The sequence below is a fragment of the Chinchilla lanigera genome, unplaced genomic scaffold (genome assembly GCF_000276665.1).
Source record: "Chinchilla lanigera isolate Chin_1 unplaced genomic scaffold, ChiLan1.0 scaffold00012, whole genome shotgun sequence".
NCBI lineage: Eukaryota > Metazoa > Chordata > Mammalia > Rodentia > Chinchillidae > Chinchilla > Chinchilla lanigera.
In genome coordinates this window covers 9,916,280-9,935,199 of record NW_004955413.1, presented here as the reverse complement: position 1 = coordinate 9,935,199, position 18,920 = coordinate 9,916,280, and the positions used below count along the sequence as shown (strand labels likewise).

Below are 18,920 nucleotides of genomic sequence, written 5' to 3'. Positions count from 1 at the left end.
TTTTTTTTTTTTTGGTACTAGGAATTGAACTCAGAACTTTGTGCTTGCCAGGCAGGCACTGTGCCTCTGAGCTATATCCCCAGCCCCCATTTTTAATTTTTTTTGAGTCAGATCTCATGCAGTAGCTAAGTCACCCAGGTAGGATTCAAACTTATGATCCCTCTTCCTCCACCTCCCAGACTGTCTAGCTTTTCTGCTCACAGAGATGGCCATTGCTTCTTCACCTGCTATGTATGTTGCCCTTTAGAAATGGGACTGATTTTCTCTGGCTTATGGAAATGATGCTTTTTTATACACATTTTATGATTCCAAGGCATTCAAGAAATGAAGAATAATTAGCCTTGAAATTCGGGTTGAAGTCCAACTCACCTGAGTTGATGATCAATGAGTTTTCTTCCATCTATTATAAACTCTCCTATAAATCCCAAGAGTAACTACCACTTCCTGTTTTATTCTGCTTCTACCCAACTGTATTCGAGATAAACTTCCCTACCCACAGTGATTCTCTATTCTTTAAAGAACTAAAGGGTCAGTCGTTTTGAATTTCTCTTAAAAAGAGAAAAGCAGCCAGAAAAACACATACACTCAACCCCAACACTGGCTTTAAAAGCTCCCCCACCTTCTCCTGCGAGAAGCGCTTCTCTTTACTCACTGTGAAGCTGCCAACCTGGACTCCCATTAACTGCCCAGGGCACATGATATGTGCATTGACAGCACAGAGAAGGCAGTGCTAAGCTCAGGTTTGCATTGGAATGAAGGCCTCAGGCACACCAACCCGTGTCTGGTATGAGATCCTGTGCCCTTTCCTCATGGTGCCATGTGTGCCCTTTGGTTCAGGAGCCTTTGGTCTACTCCCCTGCCACTGCATCAGCCTAGCATTTCCCCAACCCACCACTTCTCACCTCTTCTACCTTCAGGCCCTCGGCATTGCATCTGGGGAGCTGGGCTGCAAAACATCCACCAGGAAGTCGCCCGGCCTGAAGCTGCCTAGTTTTTCAGAGGCAGCAGATGGGAACATCCAGTACCAGCTGCGGCCTGGCTTTAACCATCCCTTGGCCACATGACAGCCCTGCTAACCTCACAAAACTTCCTGCTCCCAGAGCTTCCCAGAATCACAGGGAGATTTAGGGGTTTCGCGTTCCAAGTTTTTAGGAATGTGTTTGATATGGTTCCCTAATGTGTCTTTGTCTTTCTTGATTTCCTCCAGCTTCTCTTAACCTCCAGCTTCTCTTGGAGCATCCATTATAAACTACCTGAAGCCAAGAACCACACTGTTTTCAGAATAAGCAAATAATTTCCTCAGATTTGTACTAATGTTTTCATGAATGACTCTCAAAGGCCCAACTTTATGGATCCTAAGACTGCTCAGTTCAAAACAAAGAAGGGTTAAAGAAAAAGGGGAGGCAGATTTCTTCTGGCACCTGAGTAAAGGAGGAAATCTTTGGCAGGGTGGGGTGAGAAAGGGAGAGGAAGGGGATCAGGTCTGTGGAATCATGGGTAACTGCAGCTGTGGAAGAAGGATATATACATACAAAATAGGCACAGCACAACTCCACTGAATTCCTTGTTTAGTTTTGTTCTACAAGGTTCATGGGCTCATCCTCCTCCTTCCTCTTTTCACTGCACCCCCACCTCTGTGTGCTAAGAATAGAACCCAGGGCTTTGCATATGCTAGGTAAATGCTCCACCTCGGAGCTACAGCTACAGGCTAATTTATTTTTTCTTTGCCAGTATCAGTGATTGAACCTAGAGCCATGCGTGTGCTAGACAAGGGCACTACCACTGAGCAACATGCTGAGACACACTGGTTCTTCACGCGAAACATGGTGGAAGGCAGCACACTTGGGCCCCCAAGTCCCCAAAAGGCATCAGCTTAGTGGGAAGGGATAATGGCATTTTTCTTTCAAGAAAGTCATGCTTTTTCTGTCCCTTTTTTGTGTGTGCCCCTAGCACAGCCTGGGTTTCCTTCACCTGCTGCATGGCATCGGCTGTCACTACCTTCAATACGTACACCAGGATGGTGCTGGAGTTCAAGTGCAGGCACAGTAAGAGCTTCAAAGAAAACCCGAGTTGCCTACCCAATCACCACCGGTGTTTCCTCCAGCAGCTGTCCTGTGCAGCCCACCCAGGGGGTCCTTTGATCAGCTACCACCAGTACCACAATCAGCCCGTCCATTCTGTCTCGGAAGGTGTTGACTTCTACTCAGCGCTACAAGACAAGGCATTTCAGCAAGGCTCCAGCCCTGAGCTGAAAGAAGTGGCTGAGTCATCTGTAAAGGAAGAGCAGTGTTAGGAGTTAAGTGGGTTTGGAGAGCAGGCTGAACCCTACCTTACGTGGTTACTTGTTATCAACATCTGCTTAAGCCAAAGTCTGTCTCTGCATGGTTTTTAGAAGTTAAGAACAAGGGTATCTTGAAGTACAAGCCCTGAGAGGCATGGCCACTACCCCTTCTCCCTCACAGCTGTCTCACTGTGTCCATCCCCTGTATCTCCTACGTCCAGAATTCTCTTCTCATCCTTCACTGATTGCTTATGTGCCAGGTTCTGCACTAAACAATGGAGATAAAGGAGGAGTGAAATACAATTCCTCCCTCTAGGGGGGTCTTAGAAATCTGGTAATTGGATAATCTCTCTAGAAACTAGACAAACAGAGGTAAGCAAATTAACCACAGTTTGACTAGGGCTCAACAGTCCCTGGTGCACTGGTGTCTTTCCAGAAGTCACAGCTTGGAAGATGGAAGTGCTGCTGAGTGCTCTGATAGGAAGGTGTCCTCCACACGGCCTGCTACAGCGACCCACGTCCACATCGCAAGCACACAGGAAAGTGCTAGTAAATATTACCCCAAAAGCCACTAGAAGGGTGGCATGGTACACAAAGGCTTCTACAGCCCACAAGGATAGGTTCATTTCTAGAAATGGCCTACAAAGGCTATTCAGATGCAACTGTGGTGCTCAGAATCAGACCAGGGTTTTTCCAGGGAACCAGGCCAGGGCAGAGGCTCCTCTCTGGACGCCACCTACTCTCTCCCTTCTGCAAAGCTTGCCCTCCCCTTTCCTCCACAAAGAAACCCATCCACCCAGACATCCTTTTTCCCCTAAGAGGAAGCAAACCAACCTCAATGGCAAGAAGAGCAAGAATGACACACAAGTACATTCCGGTACACGGTATTTATTTGTTCTATAACAGTTCACATTTTAAATAGTACTTTCGGACAACAGACCAGCTGGCTCTCCTTTCATGTGGGCAATAAGGACAGCAATTCACATTCATGAGGTTAGTTGGGAGAACCATGCCACACATTTGGGGGCTAGTGAGGATCCTGCCTAGTACAGAGGGGAGGGTTTGCAAGGGAAGGAAATGGAGATCGACAGGAGAAAGCCCTTGCATTTCTAGAAGTCATTACTGCCACTAAGTAGTGGTCCAGCTGGCTGTGCTGGAAAGCCTGAGTTTGGGGTGGGAAGAGAAAGGAGCGCTTCCTGTCTTGGATATCTGGGCTGAGTAGCTGCCTGCAAGGAGCGGGTGGTTCACGGGCACACTGGACAAGAGACCAGCACCCGCATCACTCAGGTGAATCTCCCTCGATCTTCAGCAGCCCTTATATCCTTCTGTACTAGCTTCAAGAGGAAGTAAAACTAGAGCTTTCATTGTGTTTAGCAAGGAGGGCTTCAAACTTACACAATGGAGTTTTTAAGAGATAGAATTCAGTTGCACTATTTTCTAGATTCCTCTTACCTGTGTCTGAGACTTAACTTGCATACACACATAGTCCTCCGTCCAAACAAATCCCAGCCAAGCAGATTTTCAATAAACAACTTGCATTTTCTTCCTGTCTGTGCTGGCTGGTTTCCCAGAAAGCCTCAACATGGTAGAGAACAGGTTATGCCTGGATGGCTCAGCCAAGCCATAGGACCATTACCAGTCTGGGGCTTCGGTCCACTACACATTAGTCCTGAGAACTATATCCTAGGCCAGTGTTGGCAAACTTATGCCATGCATGCCACAGCAGGCTGTTTGTTATTACTAAAAGCTCTCAAAGGTCTGCCATCACTGTGATCCCAGACCCTTATACCCAAGTAGATTCAAATGCCTGGAAAAGAATCTAAAGTGAAGATACCCATACTAAGGGTATTCTCTTAACTGTTCTACTAAAGTCAAGCTGAACCCACCCACAACTTAAGAAGTGTTGAAAGCAAATACACTTTCATGGTCTTAAGGTAGAGGTACCCAGAAACCCACTAAGGCCAATCCATAGCCAGACAATCTGCAAGCCAAACAATATATCTACTTGCATCTATTGCTACTAATCCCCTGCTAACACCTGTCAGTGGGCAATTAATAAATATCCCTTGAAATCTTGAATCCATCATGTTCTGGACTCTCTTGACTAAAACAAGCTAAAAAGAAAGTAGACCAAGAAGGTACAAAACCTGATTTTCACTCAGGGATGGTCTATCAAAATTACTCAAGCAGAAAAGCAGGGTTTTTTTTTCATCAGCTACCACTGGATTTTCTGCTATATAGACAATGACCTAGAAGTAACAAATTTATATAGAAGAATGGGGAAAGTAAGTGCTGGAAATAATTCTAAAGAACTTAATCACTTATAAAATTTATAGTATTTACATAAGAATCTTCTCAAAATACAAGCTTCAAAGGCTCTGTAAGGGAACATGGAGGGCAAAATGGTTGCATACTGGACTCAAGTAGCAAAATAGTCCAGAAACAAATCCCTGAATAAAGGAGAAAGCAAGGTAAGAGGAGGCAAGGAGGATGGAAAGGGCATGCGCTTCCTGGGCCCTGACTCCAGCCCCCTGAGATGCAGACAGCATGCACTCGTGCCCTTCTGACATTGCTGCAGGGACAGAGGTCATGACTGGCACAGCCAACAAAAACACAACACATGGACCTGGGTAGAGGTGAGCCACTGAAACTCTTCTCTCGCTCCCCTTCTGATAGGAACATGCCTATTCTCATGGCCACTTAAAGATAGGATGTCTGGGGAAAGAAGAGATGAAAACGCTAGATGGACACCTCTGTCCTCCCCTGGCAATCTCTTTCTCTGCTGTCTACAGCTCAGATGTTGCCATGGTACGGGAGGAGAGAGATGGGTGACCCTCAGAAACAGGGAGGCCATCTGCAAGTCTCAAGGTGACCAAACCACATGTTTTTCCAGAGGACAAGAAATGGGATCCCTGAAGCTTAGGGCATGTCTGGAAATAATCTCACCACAACACCGAAAAATATATACACGCAGCATAATGCAAAACAAAATATGTCCTAGTTATAGGCTTTACTGGATTTCCCAGCAACAGTTTATAAATTATATGTACAAAACAAAAACACCTAGAAGATTCACATTTCCAAACTATCCACATAGAGTTCCTAGAGAGGGTTAATGCGGGAACTGGAAAGGTGGTGTGATACCCCAGCCAAGCAGGTCATGCGTTATCGCAGCTCCAACAGCCTTCCAAAGTGCAAAGATCAGTCATGTGGAAGTGCTTAGACAAGGCCGAAGTCTTCCTCTCCCCAAGGAATTGCTTTTACACTGACAGCAGAGAGAAGGGACCCACTCTTGATTACTTCTGAAACTGAAGATTCCATTAAACCTGTGGTAAAAGGGGGAAGTGTCAGTAACTTTGTATTTTTTCATGTTAGAAATTTTCAAAGAAATGAGGGAAATCTAAAGGTCAGACTACATTCTCCTGTCTTCTCATTTAGCCCCAATAGTTTACTCTTTCTCCCTCCAGAAAGGCCTGGAGACTTTGTCCCTTCTTCATTGATAAGCTCTTGAGCTTTGAACTAGACCAGAGTGTTTGAGGGAAGAGGGGGTGGGAAACAGACATTAGCATTTTCAGCAAGGTAATTGTTTGTAATGTGCAACTGCTGTGGGCCCTGCATGATGTCAGCATCCTTGCCGGGCCCTACCTAGCAAATGGGAGAAGGTTCCACACCACCCACCTCACTGGACAATAAAATCCATGACCCCACATTTCCAAATTCCACTAAGGGTGACACAACCATTTCCATCTGAAAACAATTAACTCAGAACCATTTCTGCCTGGTCAGGAAGTACCCTTGGGAAACAGTACTGGTCCAAAATGACTGGGTTTTGATACTCATCTACTCAAAAATGCTCCCCATGCTCCCTAACGATCAAAGCTGCTGTTTGTGGTGTTTGTCCCAAGCCCTCAAGAGTAACCACGCATCTCAGAAGGTATCCACCTGATAGGGAGAATCAACAAACTTTATCCTAGAGAGGAATCTTCGCAGCTCTCCCCTGCCGATTTTGGGGGTGGTCTCCTTCAGCTGGACCATCTGGCTCTCCATCAGTGCCCACCGAAGGCTCAGCTTGCTGACCACCACGGGTGCAGGATGCCCTTCGGGGCTTGGCCCCGTTGTCCTGGTGACATAAAAGGCATCTTTCCAGAGGTCATTGATTCCAACTGAGGAGGAACAAAAAGGAAAGCTGTTAACAAGGACAGACGGCTTCTACTAGTAGGAGAGTGATTCTGTTCAGCAACATTCATTCATTCATTCACGCATTAATTCATACGGGAACTTTACTGAGCACGAAGGGTGCAGAGCTGAGAGACTGTGTTGGCAGATTGCCGCCTCTGTCTGTGCACCTTTACTGCTCTGAAGCCGTGTCCAAGAAAGCCTCAACTCAACAAATGAGAGAACATACCCACTATGGCACACATTCAGTACAAAAATGAGCCAGACTAGAAAGCCCAAGATCCCTGGATTGCCAGTGCATGGTCACACAAGCTCTTTACCTCACTAGTATTGGCTTTGCCTAATCTTTTTTTTTTTTTTAATTTTCATTTTCAGCCAGGGTCTCACTAAGTTACCCAGGCTGGGTTTGAACCTGTGATCCTCCTGACTCAGCCTCCCAGAGTGCTAGGATTACAGGTGTGCACCACCATATCTACTTTTGCTTCCTCTTTAAAATAGTGGTTATAATAAAAATGGTCTCAAGATTCTCACTGCTATTATTTAACCTTATTCAACATTCCCTGAATATTTTTCTTTGCTAATATTGGAAAAGTAGCTCATTTAGATCACTCAGAGAATTCTGCACACTGACATGACACACGCAGCCTGTGGACAGCCGGCCTGAGTGTTCCGGGTCAGCTATTTCTCCCACTGCTTCAACCAGAGGCAAAGGAGTGTGGAAGTGGCAAGGAGTGGAAAGCCATAAAGATGTGGCCAGACCCAGCTTCCCCTTCCCTGCCCTCAACAGGAACAGCAGCTGCCCGAGGCTGCACCTGTGAGGAGGAGGCCAGCAGACAACCCAGAGAAGCAGGCGGCAGTGGCCGAGTTTCAGGTCCTTGGTTTCCTGAATTAAGGGTCTCTAATATACGGCCCCAGTTCTGCTTTACAGTTTTATTTGGATAAACACATACAGTAAAACAATTCCAAATGTCATAATCAGTAATCAGATTATGGGCATTTTTTCTTTTCTCCTTTGATTTTTCTCTTGACTCTAATATCTATACAATGACTCTTATTTCTATGCAGTGTGCATATTTACTATTCAAAAAGCTCCAGTAAGTCAATGCCCTGAAAAACTATTCTACCTCCCTCATGTCCCTCAGTTCCATATTATATGCCCCTAAGAGGTAAAAAAAAAAAAAAAAAGAAAACTGAGGAAAAAGATAACCTAGTCCCGCATGTCTTAGCCTCTGGCACAATCCCAGCATATAATCAAGGCTCAGTAAATGCTCCCCCACCTTGGAGCCTTTCAGAACGGCCATTTCCCCTACCTGCAGGGACTCTAGAGAAAATACTACTGTTATCACAGAGCACAGTCCTTTCCTTACTGGGGCAAGGGTCCCTCCCTACACAGCCGGTGCACATTCTCCCCTTGTCCGCGCACAGGGACCCCCATCACGGACTCACCCTTTGAGGCCGTCACTGTGCCTGTGGCATTGGACAGGTCCAGCAGGATGGAGGGGAAGGTTGGATGCAGGAGGTAAAGGTGGTAAAGGCTGGGTGGATCAGCCGCTAGGATGACATCCTGACAATAAGCCACAAAAAGGAAGAGCAAAGGTAACTCTACATTCCCACACAGGACAGGAGAAACGGGCAGAGAAAAAGGTGGTGGTTACTCATTCCTCTCGGGTGCTCAATTCTCCTTCCCAATTGCAAGGACATGTTTGAAAGAAACTCCCATCTGCAGGAGACATGTTATCTCACAGAGCTCAAAACACTGACTCATCAGTAACTTCTTCAAATCTCTATTTATAGCTAGAAAATGCCCTCTTATAAGAGAAAAAACAAAGAAAGGAAATGTGCGTGCCCCAAGAGGAACATGCTGCAGAGAATAACCCTCCTTCTGCCTGCAGGAGAACGAGGGTACTGATTCATTCCTTGCAGCAGGTGGGGCTTTGTAGAGAGAAAAATCTACTTCTGAAAACACAGTGTGAGCCAAAGATCTTTCATTTCTCTAGATGTCAAAGCCAACTGCAAGAAACAGGTTAAAATTTATAAAAATCTTATCAGTTCCTGAAATAAGCAGAGTACTGATCAGGCACAAGCAAATCCATTATAAACCCAAAATTCCAAGGCCTAGCACCAGGCCTCCAATGGGGCCATCATCAGTGCGACCTCTGTGAGGGGTAGGCTGTGGCAGGGACACACATGCGCAGCCATGGAAGGAAAAGTTCGCTTAATGAGGAGAAACGTGCACAGGAGCTCACAAGCTCGCTCCCACCACAGGCCCACAAAGCGGCAGAGTGCATCTTCACACACCCAGGTATGCAGGGACAGAGCCCTGGCTCCACTAAAGTGGCCGGAAAATAGCCAGATGCCTTGCTCACTGCCTACAGAATGAGGCCCAAAATCCATAGCACAAAAAGCAAAGTTTTACACTATTAAAACCTCCCTTCTCCCGACTTCAACTGCAATGATTTACTGCCCACCTATGCTTGCAGAATGTCTGATTGTCACCCTCACGGCATGCTTCCCGTTGCTTCTCAGCTGCCCGTTGCCAACCTTATCCCCCTGTCAGACTGTCTAACCACACTTTCATTTCCACATATCAAAACACTTCCTGTCCTCAGATCCCCAGTGTGGATGCCACTTCACGAAAAGGCCCCCAGTCTCCCCAAGCAAAGGCAGCATCTTTTGTTCCTCCATCTACACTTCCTACCTGTACCTCCAGTAGCGCGTTTGTAACATGCCCTTGTGCTGCTATTTATAGAAGCTCATATTCGAGAGCCATCTGGTCTAATCCCCTCATTTTACTACATGAGGAAACCAGGAAATTAAAATGTTAGGTAAACTGCCTGTGGCCACATGTTAGGGCATGGCAGAGCTATAATCTAGGTTTTAGGTAAATTTGATTCTCAAAGCAAGGGGATAGATTAGCACCTTTATTAATGGATTAAGGACATGAAGCTCAGAAATGTTAAATAACTTGTCAGGAGAGCACACGGTGATGAACGCAGGACTCAGCAGGCATCAGGCTCCCCTAACCCTGGGCCATCTGCCATCTCCAGAGGGTCCAGACTGCTTCCAGTTATCCTGAGATCCCCACAAACAGCTCAGGGCCTGGCACACAGTGAGTACTGGGTCAAGACGTGTTGGATGGAACAAAGGTCGGGGCAGTGCTTATTAAAGACTCCAACGCACCTCTCCTGGGTGGCACCCTGTCTCATCAGCCCTATTAGAATACTGCAGTATAACACGTGACACATCTTAACGTCTGCCTTCTAGGTGTCAGACCTTCTCCTTCACAGCTCCCCCAACTGATCACTCCGCTGAGCCCAATCTACGCTCCTCCCCAACAGCTCTGCCTCCCACCCCATACCCACACCTGCAGTCTCTTCTTTCACCTCAGAGTTCCATCCCCACAAGAGACGACTTCTGCCCACTCTGCACCAATCATATTGATTTCTCCTCAACAACTGCAGCATGTAGGAGTTATCTGTAGATTTGGACCTAGTCTCTTGAGAGGATCTTTTACAGTTTATCCAGCCCCCTACTGTTGGCTGTCAGTAGTCAGGGGCTCTGGTCAACGTTTACATTCTTGGCAAAAAGGCAAAGATGGAAAGTATGGCTCCTGCTTTTCTCATGGGAATGCTAGTTTGTTTCCACCCCAACCCCTTGGAAGATGACTGGTCAAATAACATCTGAGACCCCCGTAAGCTCCCAAAGAGCTCCTGGCATGTGACGCAGTAAAAGAGGGACCGCCCAGGCTCACTCACAGAATTGGGAGGTGCAGCTGACAGCCCTTCTGCCCAAAACAGAAAGACGGACTTCCGGTCTGAAGTAACTGCTGAGGTGGTCAGGGTTTCTTTCATGTGACATGGAGCACTGTAACTCCAAATGATAGAGCCAGAGTCACCGTCCACCACCATCATCTGCAAGAGAGAAGATAGTGAATGTGGCTGGAGAGTGCACAAAAACAAAACGAAAAGAGACCACCACAGATATTCAAATAATACACATACAGTGCTCCCAGGGTACTGTGGGGGAGCTCCCTATGGGCACCCAAATCAGTGGATGCTCGATATGTGGTATTAAGCAAATACCTTATATGTGGTATTTGCGTATAACCTATATACATCCCCCTGCACACATAAATCATCTCCTAATATAATACATAATATAATGTAATTGACATGTAAATAACTGTTACACCTATTAGAGAATAGTGATGAAAAAAGGTAAGTATTCAGTGCAAATACTGGTGTGAATTTTCATTTTACCCATTCAGTTAGACTTTGAGCTCTTTGAAGGAAGAGATCATATTTTAGGTTCTTTTTAATCTACACAAGGCTGAGCAAAGAGCTGGGCACTAAGTATAAACTTTATATATGCTTTCATTTGTGTCCCAGGGTTTTTTGGGGTTTTTTTACCTTTTTCATCCCAACTACTTCCTGTGTCTGCAGAAGGAAGTCTAATGTCTGATCATCGGTGAAATACCCAGGAGTAGGCTGGCTGCAAGCAAGAATAAAGAAGCAATCAATAGTGAGGAAGGAAAACAAGGAACTCCTACCCTCCCTTCTTTTTGCACCAGCCACAGATATCAAGCAGTTATATACATAATTTTTAAACATAGGGAAAGGGACCGAAACAGCAACTGCCAACCTGCGCAGGCCTGGGAGACTCAACGTCCAGTAAGGTGTAAGGTTCTGCCCTCGAAGCAAAACCAGACCTTGTCTGGTTGTAATCAGGAGGTTGCTGCAGTTGGAATCAGGCATCTTCACCATCTGGAGTAGCTCAACACCATCACTGAGTTAAACAAGACCCCAACAGTTAGTTTTTAGCATAGATAGTTTCCAGAATCCATGTATTTTGGACTTTTCTCTCACTGTACTTCTGTCTCCATATACACTGGTCCTTCAGTATCTGTGGGAGATTGGATCCAGGACCGCTTTTAGATACTAAAATCCAGGGCCGGGGATATAGCTTAGTGGCACAAGAGCCTGCCTGGCAAGCACAAGGCAATGAGTTCAATTCCCGGTACCAAAAAAAAAAATAAAGAAATTGATACTAAAATCCACAGATGTTCACATCCCTTACATACAACAGTATAATATTTCCATTACCTACACCCTCCTGCATACTTTAAATCATCTCCATATTATTTACAATACCTAGTGCTGTGTAAATACTATGTAAATGGTTGTTATACTAAACTGTTTAGGGAATAATGACAAGGAAAAAAAGCCTGCACATGTTCAGGACAGACACAATTTTCTCCCACTATTTCTAATTTGAAATTAGTTGAATCCACAAATCTGGAATGCACAGATACATAGAGCCAACTGTAGTCTCGAACCCATTTCCAATCATGTCTTATCAAGTGGACCCTGTGCTGGCTGCTCCCATTCAATCTCTTCCTCACCTTAGATACCCAGGACCCCCAGAAAATTCAATGCAAGTTCAAAAGGAACGCACAAGAAATATGCTATGGTCCAGTGCCTCTTACACTGGATACACTGGAAAAAGTAACACAGCCAGGGACAATGGCATGGAAAACAGACAGAGACTCAGACAGGAGGCCTAATATTGTCAATAAGTTTGGCAGCAACTACTGGCACACATTTCTTCCTCTAATTGTGGAGACTAGTTGATTTAATACCTGTCAAATTCACTAAAACAACATGATAATCCCTAAGAAAATGCTAGAAAAATGATTTGAAAGTCCTGGTAGAAAATACCAAAATCATTACCTGAACTTGGTTAAATGGGTAAAAATGGACTGCATACAACTTGACTATTCTTAAATAAATAAGAAATAAATAAGAAAAAGTAAGGTTTCATGGTCACAATGCCTGCTTCTGTCAATATGATTCTTCAACTAACAGAAAAATGTACGGTAAGAGTTGGCAACATCTGCACAGCTTTATAAACCATCGTTTTAAATAAATCTATCTCCCTGTCTTGGCACTGATTCAGAACTCTAATCAAATTTCCTTCCCTGAAATCTACGTATGAGATGATAGTGCAAAGTCACTAACACATAGACACCAACACCTTATGTGACTAAGAAAAGAAAATTTTTCATTCATGTCTCCCAGATAAGAAGATGGTTTAAGGGTAGCACTGCTTCCCTCGGATCCCTGTCCACACGTTCACTGGCTCAACCAAGCTTAAGAGTCCCCACAGCATGTGAGCTCACAGACCTCAGTGGGACCGAGGACAGGTGTCTGCCCTACCTGTATATGTCAATGAGCTCAGACAGGTTGATGGATCTCCGCTTCTCCCATTCTGGCTCTTCTATCTGCAGAGAAGGTGGTGAGCTGTCTCGATTTTGGGCCTGAACAAAAATGTCCCGCAGGGCGACAGCCTGTATATTTCCTAGCACCATAGGAAGAACCAACACTGAGAAGTTGAATTTAATAGAATATCCTAGGGTAGGGGTTTGAAAAAAGATAGTCTAATCAGATGGATCTAATAGAACCTCTTTGGGGTGGTCCCACATGCAGTGGGTGGGAAAGTGGTTAAGTGGATGCTGGACCGAATCTTCTCTCTAGAGAAGGCAGCAAGGGAAAGTGGAGTTAACTACTACCTTAGGGAGGCGAGAGACAGATGCCTGCCTAAGAGGCAACGGAAGGGCTGCCCACTGCAACCCCGGGTTTTCACCCCATCTTACAAGGCAAGCCTCAACACAAACCTGTGGGGAACAGCAGTGAAAACCAGCCTTGCTTCTTACCAAAGCCAAACAGGATGTAGACAGCCCCACTGGCCGTGATGTGCACCTGAGGACCAATCAGATTCCCCACTCCCACGATGCTGTACTTCACGGGTCGGCCCACTGGGCTCCCTGTCTGGCCAGACACCAGCAGAAAGTACACGTCTGGCTGAAGAAATGAAAGAAGGATCAAATTAATAAAAGCCTTCCATTCCTACTCCAATAGCTTCTTCAGACAGTCACAGCCTCCTTGTCAGCTAAGGGCTCACAAGTATTTCCCTCATTTGAGAGAAGCACAAAGCCAACTCTGCCTCTCTTATTTCCCTGGAAGTAAGAAATGAAGCAAATACGCCATAGGTACAAAAGCCATCCTTAGGGTACTATAGACAATTTCCCTGAGCACAGTTGCTGCTGACTACAGCAACAACCAGTCTGCTCAGGCACAAGGTTCCAGCCTAGAGCTAAATACCATGTGCCTGACCCCAGGTCTCCACTCCCATTCCCAGAAACTCTCAGGAATGTTTGTCCCCAAGTAGAATCAATATAGACAGAGCTTCCCCGTCATCACATCCCATGTCTGGTCAGGCCACTGTCAACGTATTCTCAGAGAGCAGCAAACCTTTCCCATGAAGGCCCAGAGAGTAATATTTCAGTCTTTGCCAGAGAGATGGTCTCGATAGCAACTGTTCTACCCTGCTGCTGCAGCATGAAAGCAGTCATAGATAACACAAAGATGAGTGGCCATGACTGTATTTCAGTAAAACTTTACTTATAAAGACAAGCAGTAGGCCAAATCTGGCCACAGTTTATTAACCCCAGCTCTACAGGGTTCTTCTTTTGAGGACAGAGTTATCAATTGGGAAATACAAGAATTGTACTGATTATCTTGACAAAATTTATCATTGTGGATTCTTAGGGACAAAATAAAGAAATATGGGCTGCAGAGTACCCAGAAAAGGGGACTTACGAGGTCAAAACTAACCCAGAGAGAGGTTTTTAATGGAATGACACAGCACTCTGCTATGGGCCCATTCCTTAAATATTCTTAACAAGGATCTGAATAAAGAGAATTCAAGTTTATCACAAAGCTAGGAGGTCTGGCTACTATGATATATGATAAACTTGAAATTCAAACAGGTCTTTGGCTACAAGATGAATAAAAATTTATTTAAAAATTGCTATATAGAGTAGAGGGGAGGAGAAAAGGAATATATACATATTCCTCAAAACAAATATAAATTTTTTTAAAATTTTGAAAGTTAAAAAAAATTTAAAAATACAAATTTTATGTATGGCTATATGGCAAACATCAATTTTTTAAAAGTTGGTATATTAATTAATTACAAGGTGTGGGTGCTTTCATTGATTATAAAATAAAAATCTTAGAAAGGCTATTACAATCTTTACTTGCAAAATAGAAACAGTCTCATCAAAAGGAGTAACAAGGGGCTGGGGATTTAGCTCAGCGGCAAAGCGCCTGCCTGGCAAGCGCAAGGTCGTGAGTTCGGTTCCCGTTACCGGAGAAAAACCAAAAACCAAAAAAAAAAAGAAAAAGAAAAAAAAAAGAGTAACAAATGCTTAAGCTGATATAACTGACTATGCTATGAATAAACTGCTGTTTGCAAATAGGAGCACTGCATTTTTAAATGTTGGATAAATTAGAAAGCAAAGTGAAAGAAATCAGGGGCTTTTGACTTCCTGCTGATGGAGAAACTATAAGAAAATGCTCTAGGTTTAGAGGGACTAGGCCAATGGCCCAGGGCTTTCCTGTGGTTGCGGATTAGACTCATTCAGACAAGTTCTATGGCCCTGACACTGAACAATGAGTGGAAGCTATTGCAAAATTCACTTCTCATCAACAGGACAGAAGTTTCTAGAGCTGACCAGAAATGCAAATGAGCAACATTCACACCAGCTGTCCACATGCTCAAGGAGGACCCAGGACCAGCTGATCTGGAATCAACTCAGATTACAGCGCGGTGTGAGAACAGCAACCACCGGCTTCCCAGGCCCCTTCCCTCGACATCCGCAACCACATCAGTTCCAGCGCTGGCCCAGCTCTCCCAGCTCAGCTCTGGAGAATGCAGTGACTCTAAATCAAAGGCCCAAGGTGTTTCCTTCCTGAAGAAGAGATCACCTTCCATGAGTGTAGCTTAAATACTTCCTCCCGTTCTCTATTGCTGATAAGGGCAAAGAGGTCAGAACAACAAGGAAGCTGCTGCTCCAAACCCATCATCTCTCCAAGTATTTTCTAGAAGTGACTGTTGCTTTTCACACAGAATGGAGTGCATTCCACAGCTATGCACTACAGTGCTAATGAGTGAGCTCTAAGAAGCAAGCAGGGCGATACACGACCAACTTCAGAGCAAATGAGAAGCTGATTCTTCAGTGGAGGCAGGCCCCTTACTATGGGCCAGTCCCTAAAAGCCTGAACCCTAAATCCCTCAACCACCACTGGTAATAAGGAGGAGATGGAGTATAAAGACCAAGACTTTAAATTTGTTCAGGACATAAAAACATATTCAAGGCTCTGCTCTGCCTGTGCTGACTGGAGTGCCATTAGAAAGAAATTCTAAAGGAGACTTTCAGAAAAATCTCTCTACTTGAGGTAATACTTGAAATTTTCCCTAGACCTATCCCTTTAGTCACAATGGCTAGGGTTTTTAAAAAAAAACAAAAGTTACTTGAATAATTCCTAATTTCTTAGTTCTGGTCCAATTCCAGACCAAACAGCTTGTTGAAGAAAACCAACAGAAAGTACCCATGAAGTCTTTTGTTTTAAAATTAAAACCAGCTACAAAATGAGGCAAAATTATCTGTATCCACATACTCCCACATTTCTATATCTACATTTTTCATTTTGCCATTTGTTGAATTTTTTAGTCCACAAGCATTTCCTTGGAAGATTAGGCAATCTGAGAAAAATGTCTTAGAAAAATTTTGACAGAAGCTCTAAAAAAACTGGGCATGGTGGTACAGGCCTATAATCCCAGCATTTAGGAGGCTGAGGCAAGAGGATCTCTGTGAGTTCTTGGCCAGCCTGGGCTGAGTAGTGAGTTTAAGACCAGCCTGAACTACATGGCCAAAAAAAGAGAAGAAGTTCTAAAAAGTGCTTCAGGAACAAAAACTTAAAATTGAGATGATTTTGTTCACTCATTTATCTTTCCTGCAATTTGGAGAAAATACTGTTCCTTTATCTCTATACAGAATGGCTAGCTGCATAACTAATAGGATGATTTTTTTTTTCTTTTTGTGGTACTGGGGCTTGAACCCAGGACTTCATTCTGAGCTATATCCCCAGCCTTCCCTCCCCCCTTTTTTAAAGACAGGGTCTCACTAAGTCACTAAATTGTCCAGATTGGCTCAACTTCAATCCCCCTGCCTCAGCCTCCCAGAATGCTGTGAATCCAGGCAGCTCATAGGACAATCATTTAAGGGGCAGTATACTAGAATCAGCCTTGTCTTGTCATAGCATAGACTATAACTCTGTTTTCTTTGGCTATTCATGTTATTGTTTGACTTAAATTTTTTTTCTATACATATTTTATGAACATTTTACTAAGCGGTCCTATTATTTTATAGTTGAAGTATAATTTAAATATATTTAATATACTAAAACTAACAATACATTTTAAAATATAATAAGTAGGCTCTACTTTAGGAACCTGAAATGTGTTCAACTCTAATTTTCACAGCAAACCTACAACCAGATGAAATAGTCCAATTTTTTACGCCTGAAGAAACTAGAGCTTGGGCTGGGCGTGGTGGCGCACACCTGTAATCCCAGCACTCAGGAGGCTGAGGCAGGAAGATCTTTGCGAGTTGGAGACCACCCTGGGCTACAAAGTAAGCTCAAGGCCAGCCTGAACTGCATAGCGAGACCCTGTCTCAAAAAGAAAAAAAAAAAAAAAAAAAAAACAGAGCTTGGGGAAGTCCCACGGCTTGCCCAAACCACAGGGCTGCAAATGGTGGCAGACACAGCCACGCCCACACCCAGAGCTCACTGCACCACAGTCCCTGCAGCCGTAAGGAGACTTCTGGGAAAATGGGCTTACATGCTCATTCATTCACTTAACCTCACCAGGTGAATTTATTTACACTTTGTTTTGTGTAAAAAGAAACTTTCAAGCATTTACAACATTAGGAACTATGATAACTAAAAATAAAGTTTTCTCTGTAAGAGAAAAAAAAACAGTTCATAGAGACCATACCTGTGTTTCACCAATGGCCAGAACTGCCAGATCTCTAACGCCATCCTCATCCAAGTCAGGCAGCACCACTGCAGGGGCAGCTAAGGTGCCGTTGGACAGGGAGTTTGGGCTGAGCGTCCACATGGCTTTCCCTGGGGTAGGACAAAGAGGGTGATCACTAGTATGGCTTTTTCTCTCTTTTTGCGGGGTGAGAGGAGTTGTTCCTTTGAAACAAGATCCTGTTAGGTCGCCTAGGCTGGTCTTGAACTCCTAGGCTCAACTGATCCTCCTGCCTCAGTCCCTTAAGAAGCTGGGATTAGAGGCACAAGGCACTGTAGCCGACTTTTTCTCAGGCGGTAACCTGCACACTGGCAGGCTACTTTTGATTCTATAAGGAAGCTTCATTACATTGGATTGCTTTGCATTCTTTTTGTCATGTCCAAACCCAGTAAGAAGGGGCTGGGTATTTAGCTCAGCGGCAAAGCGCCTGCCTGGCAAGCGCAAGGTCGTGAGTTCGGTTCCTGGTACCGGAGAAAAAACAAAAAAAAAAAAAAACAAAAACAAACCCAGTAAGAAGGTGAAAGGCCAAATTAACATGCCTCAACAAGCATTCCTTTCTTCCCAGAAATATTTTTAGGTAGTTAATGCCTAAGTTTATGCACAGACCCCACATATATCAAATAGGAAGGGACACAGCTCATCTATCTTTTCGACAGAGTAGGCAGAAAATTCATAAGCAAAAGCCTCCGGCTAGTTTCTGGGTTTAGCCCCATCTTATCAACAAGCAGGTTGAAACATGGATCTATTTACTCAATCTGCCCAAACCTCTTATCTTAGTTCCTTAATAACCACCTTTTATGGTAGCACATCAGACTTTCCATCCTGCCACAGTAGAAAAGTCCCCTCCCCACCAGCCTGTTAGAATCCCAAATTACGATTCATTACAGCAAAGATCTCTTGTGGCAAATGATCTCCACCTGATGTTGCATTGAATGCGCTGAGCATCTTGTGTGTCCCAGTCACAAGACAGATGACTTCAGCCACGCTGCCTGGCATCAGATCCAAACATGTGACATCTTGGACCTCTTCTGGGAGGGGACTAGACCACAGCGTGCTGCCATTCATCCCCGAGAGGCACACAAGATCAGCAGCTGGTCTTGAGCCACCTAAGAGCAGAGAGCGAGAGAGATAAGCAAGAGGAGGAGGCAGAGGAGAGAAGAGGTGGGGCTGAGCCGGAGGATGGTGGGAAGGCAGCAGCTCACATGTGTATGCTCGGCTCCCTGTGTATTGCTGGCAGTGAGGTCTGAACACAGAGTACCTGTCGCCTCTGCTCACGCACTTCCTATGTCGGACAGGACACTGGGGCTGCCTCACCACACCTCTGCTTCTGTATTTTTCCCAGCACAGTGTTTACCTGCCTGACATCTCAGCCGCCATTAACGGTGATGTCCTGAAGGGTAAAGACCGCCTCACTCACTCCTATATCCTCAGTACCCTACAAAATGCCTGGTACACATAGGACCCAACTGTTTGCTGAATAAAAGATAAGAGCAAAATCCAGCATATGGAAAACAGTTACTGG

General features: G+C 44.7%; 2 protein-coding genes across 2 annotated transcripts in view; one reads left to right on the top strand and one right to left on the bottom strand.

Annotated features, from left to right (window-relative positions):
- Gsg1 (germ cell associated 1) overlaps nucleotides 1-2,369 on the top strand; it is a 16,777-nt gene extending 14,408 nt beyond the window's left edge. The window contains exon 6 of the mRNA XM_005378981.1: nucleotides 1,951-2,369. Coding sequence (XP_005379038.1) covers nucleotides 1,951-2,293 — 343 coding nt within the window. The 3' untranslated portion in view covers nucleotides 2,294-2,369. The remainder of the gene's footprint in view (nucleotides 1-1,950) is intronic.
- Nucleotides 2,370-3,149: 780 nt separating this feature from the next.
- Kiaa1467 (KIAA1467 ortholog) overlaps nucleotides 3,150-18,920 on the bottom strand; it is a 32,111-nt gene continuing 16,340 nt past the window's right edge. Inside the window, exons 4-13 of the mRNA XM_005378980.2 lie at nucleotides 18,316-18,504; nucleotides 17,360-17,490; nucleotides 13,170-13,317; nucleotides 12,673-12,814; nucleotides 11,099-11,242; nucleotides 10,867-10,948; nucleotides 10,213-10,368; nucleotides 7,904-8,021; nucleotides 6,224-6,444; nucleotides 3,150-5,607 (exon numbers count right to left, since the gene is read on the bottom strand). Of these exons, the coding sequence (XP_005379037.1) occupies nucleotides 5,602-5,607; nucleotides 6,224-6,444; nucleotides 7,904-8,021; nucleotides 10,213-10,368; nucleotides 10,867-10,948; nucleotides 11,099-11,242; nucleotides 12,673-12,814; nucleotides 13,170-13,317; nucleotides 17,360-17,490; nucleotides 18,316-18,504 (1,337 nt within the window). The 3' untranslated portion in view covers nucleotides 3,150-5,601. The remainder of the gene's footprint in view (nucleotides 5,608-6,223; nucleotides 6,445-7,903; nucleotides 8,022-10,212; nucleotides 10,369-10,866; nucleotides 10,949-11,098; nucleotides 11,243-12,672; nucleotides 12,815-13,169; nucleotides 13,318-17,359; nucleotides 17,491-18,315; nucleotides 18,505-18,920) is intronic.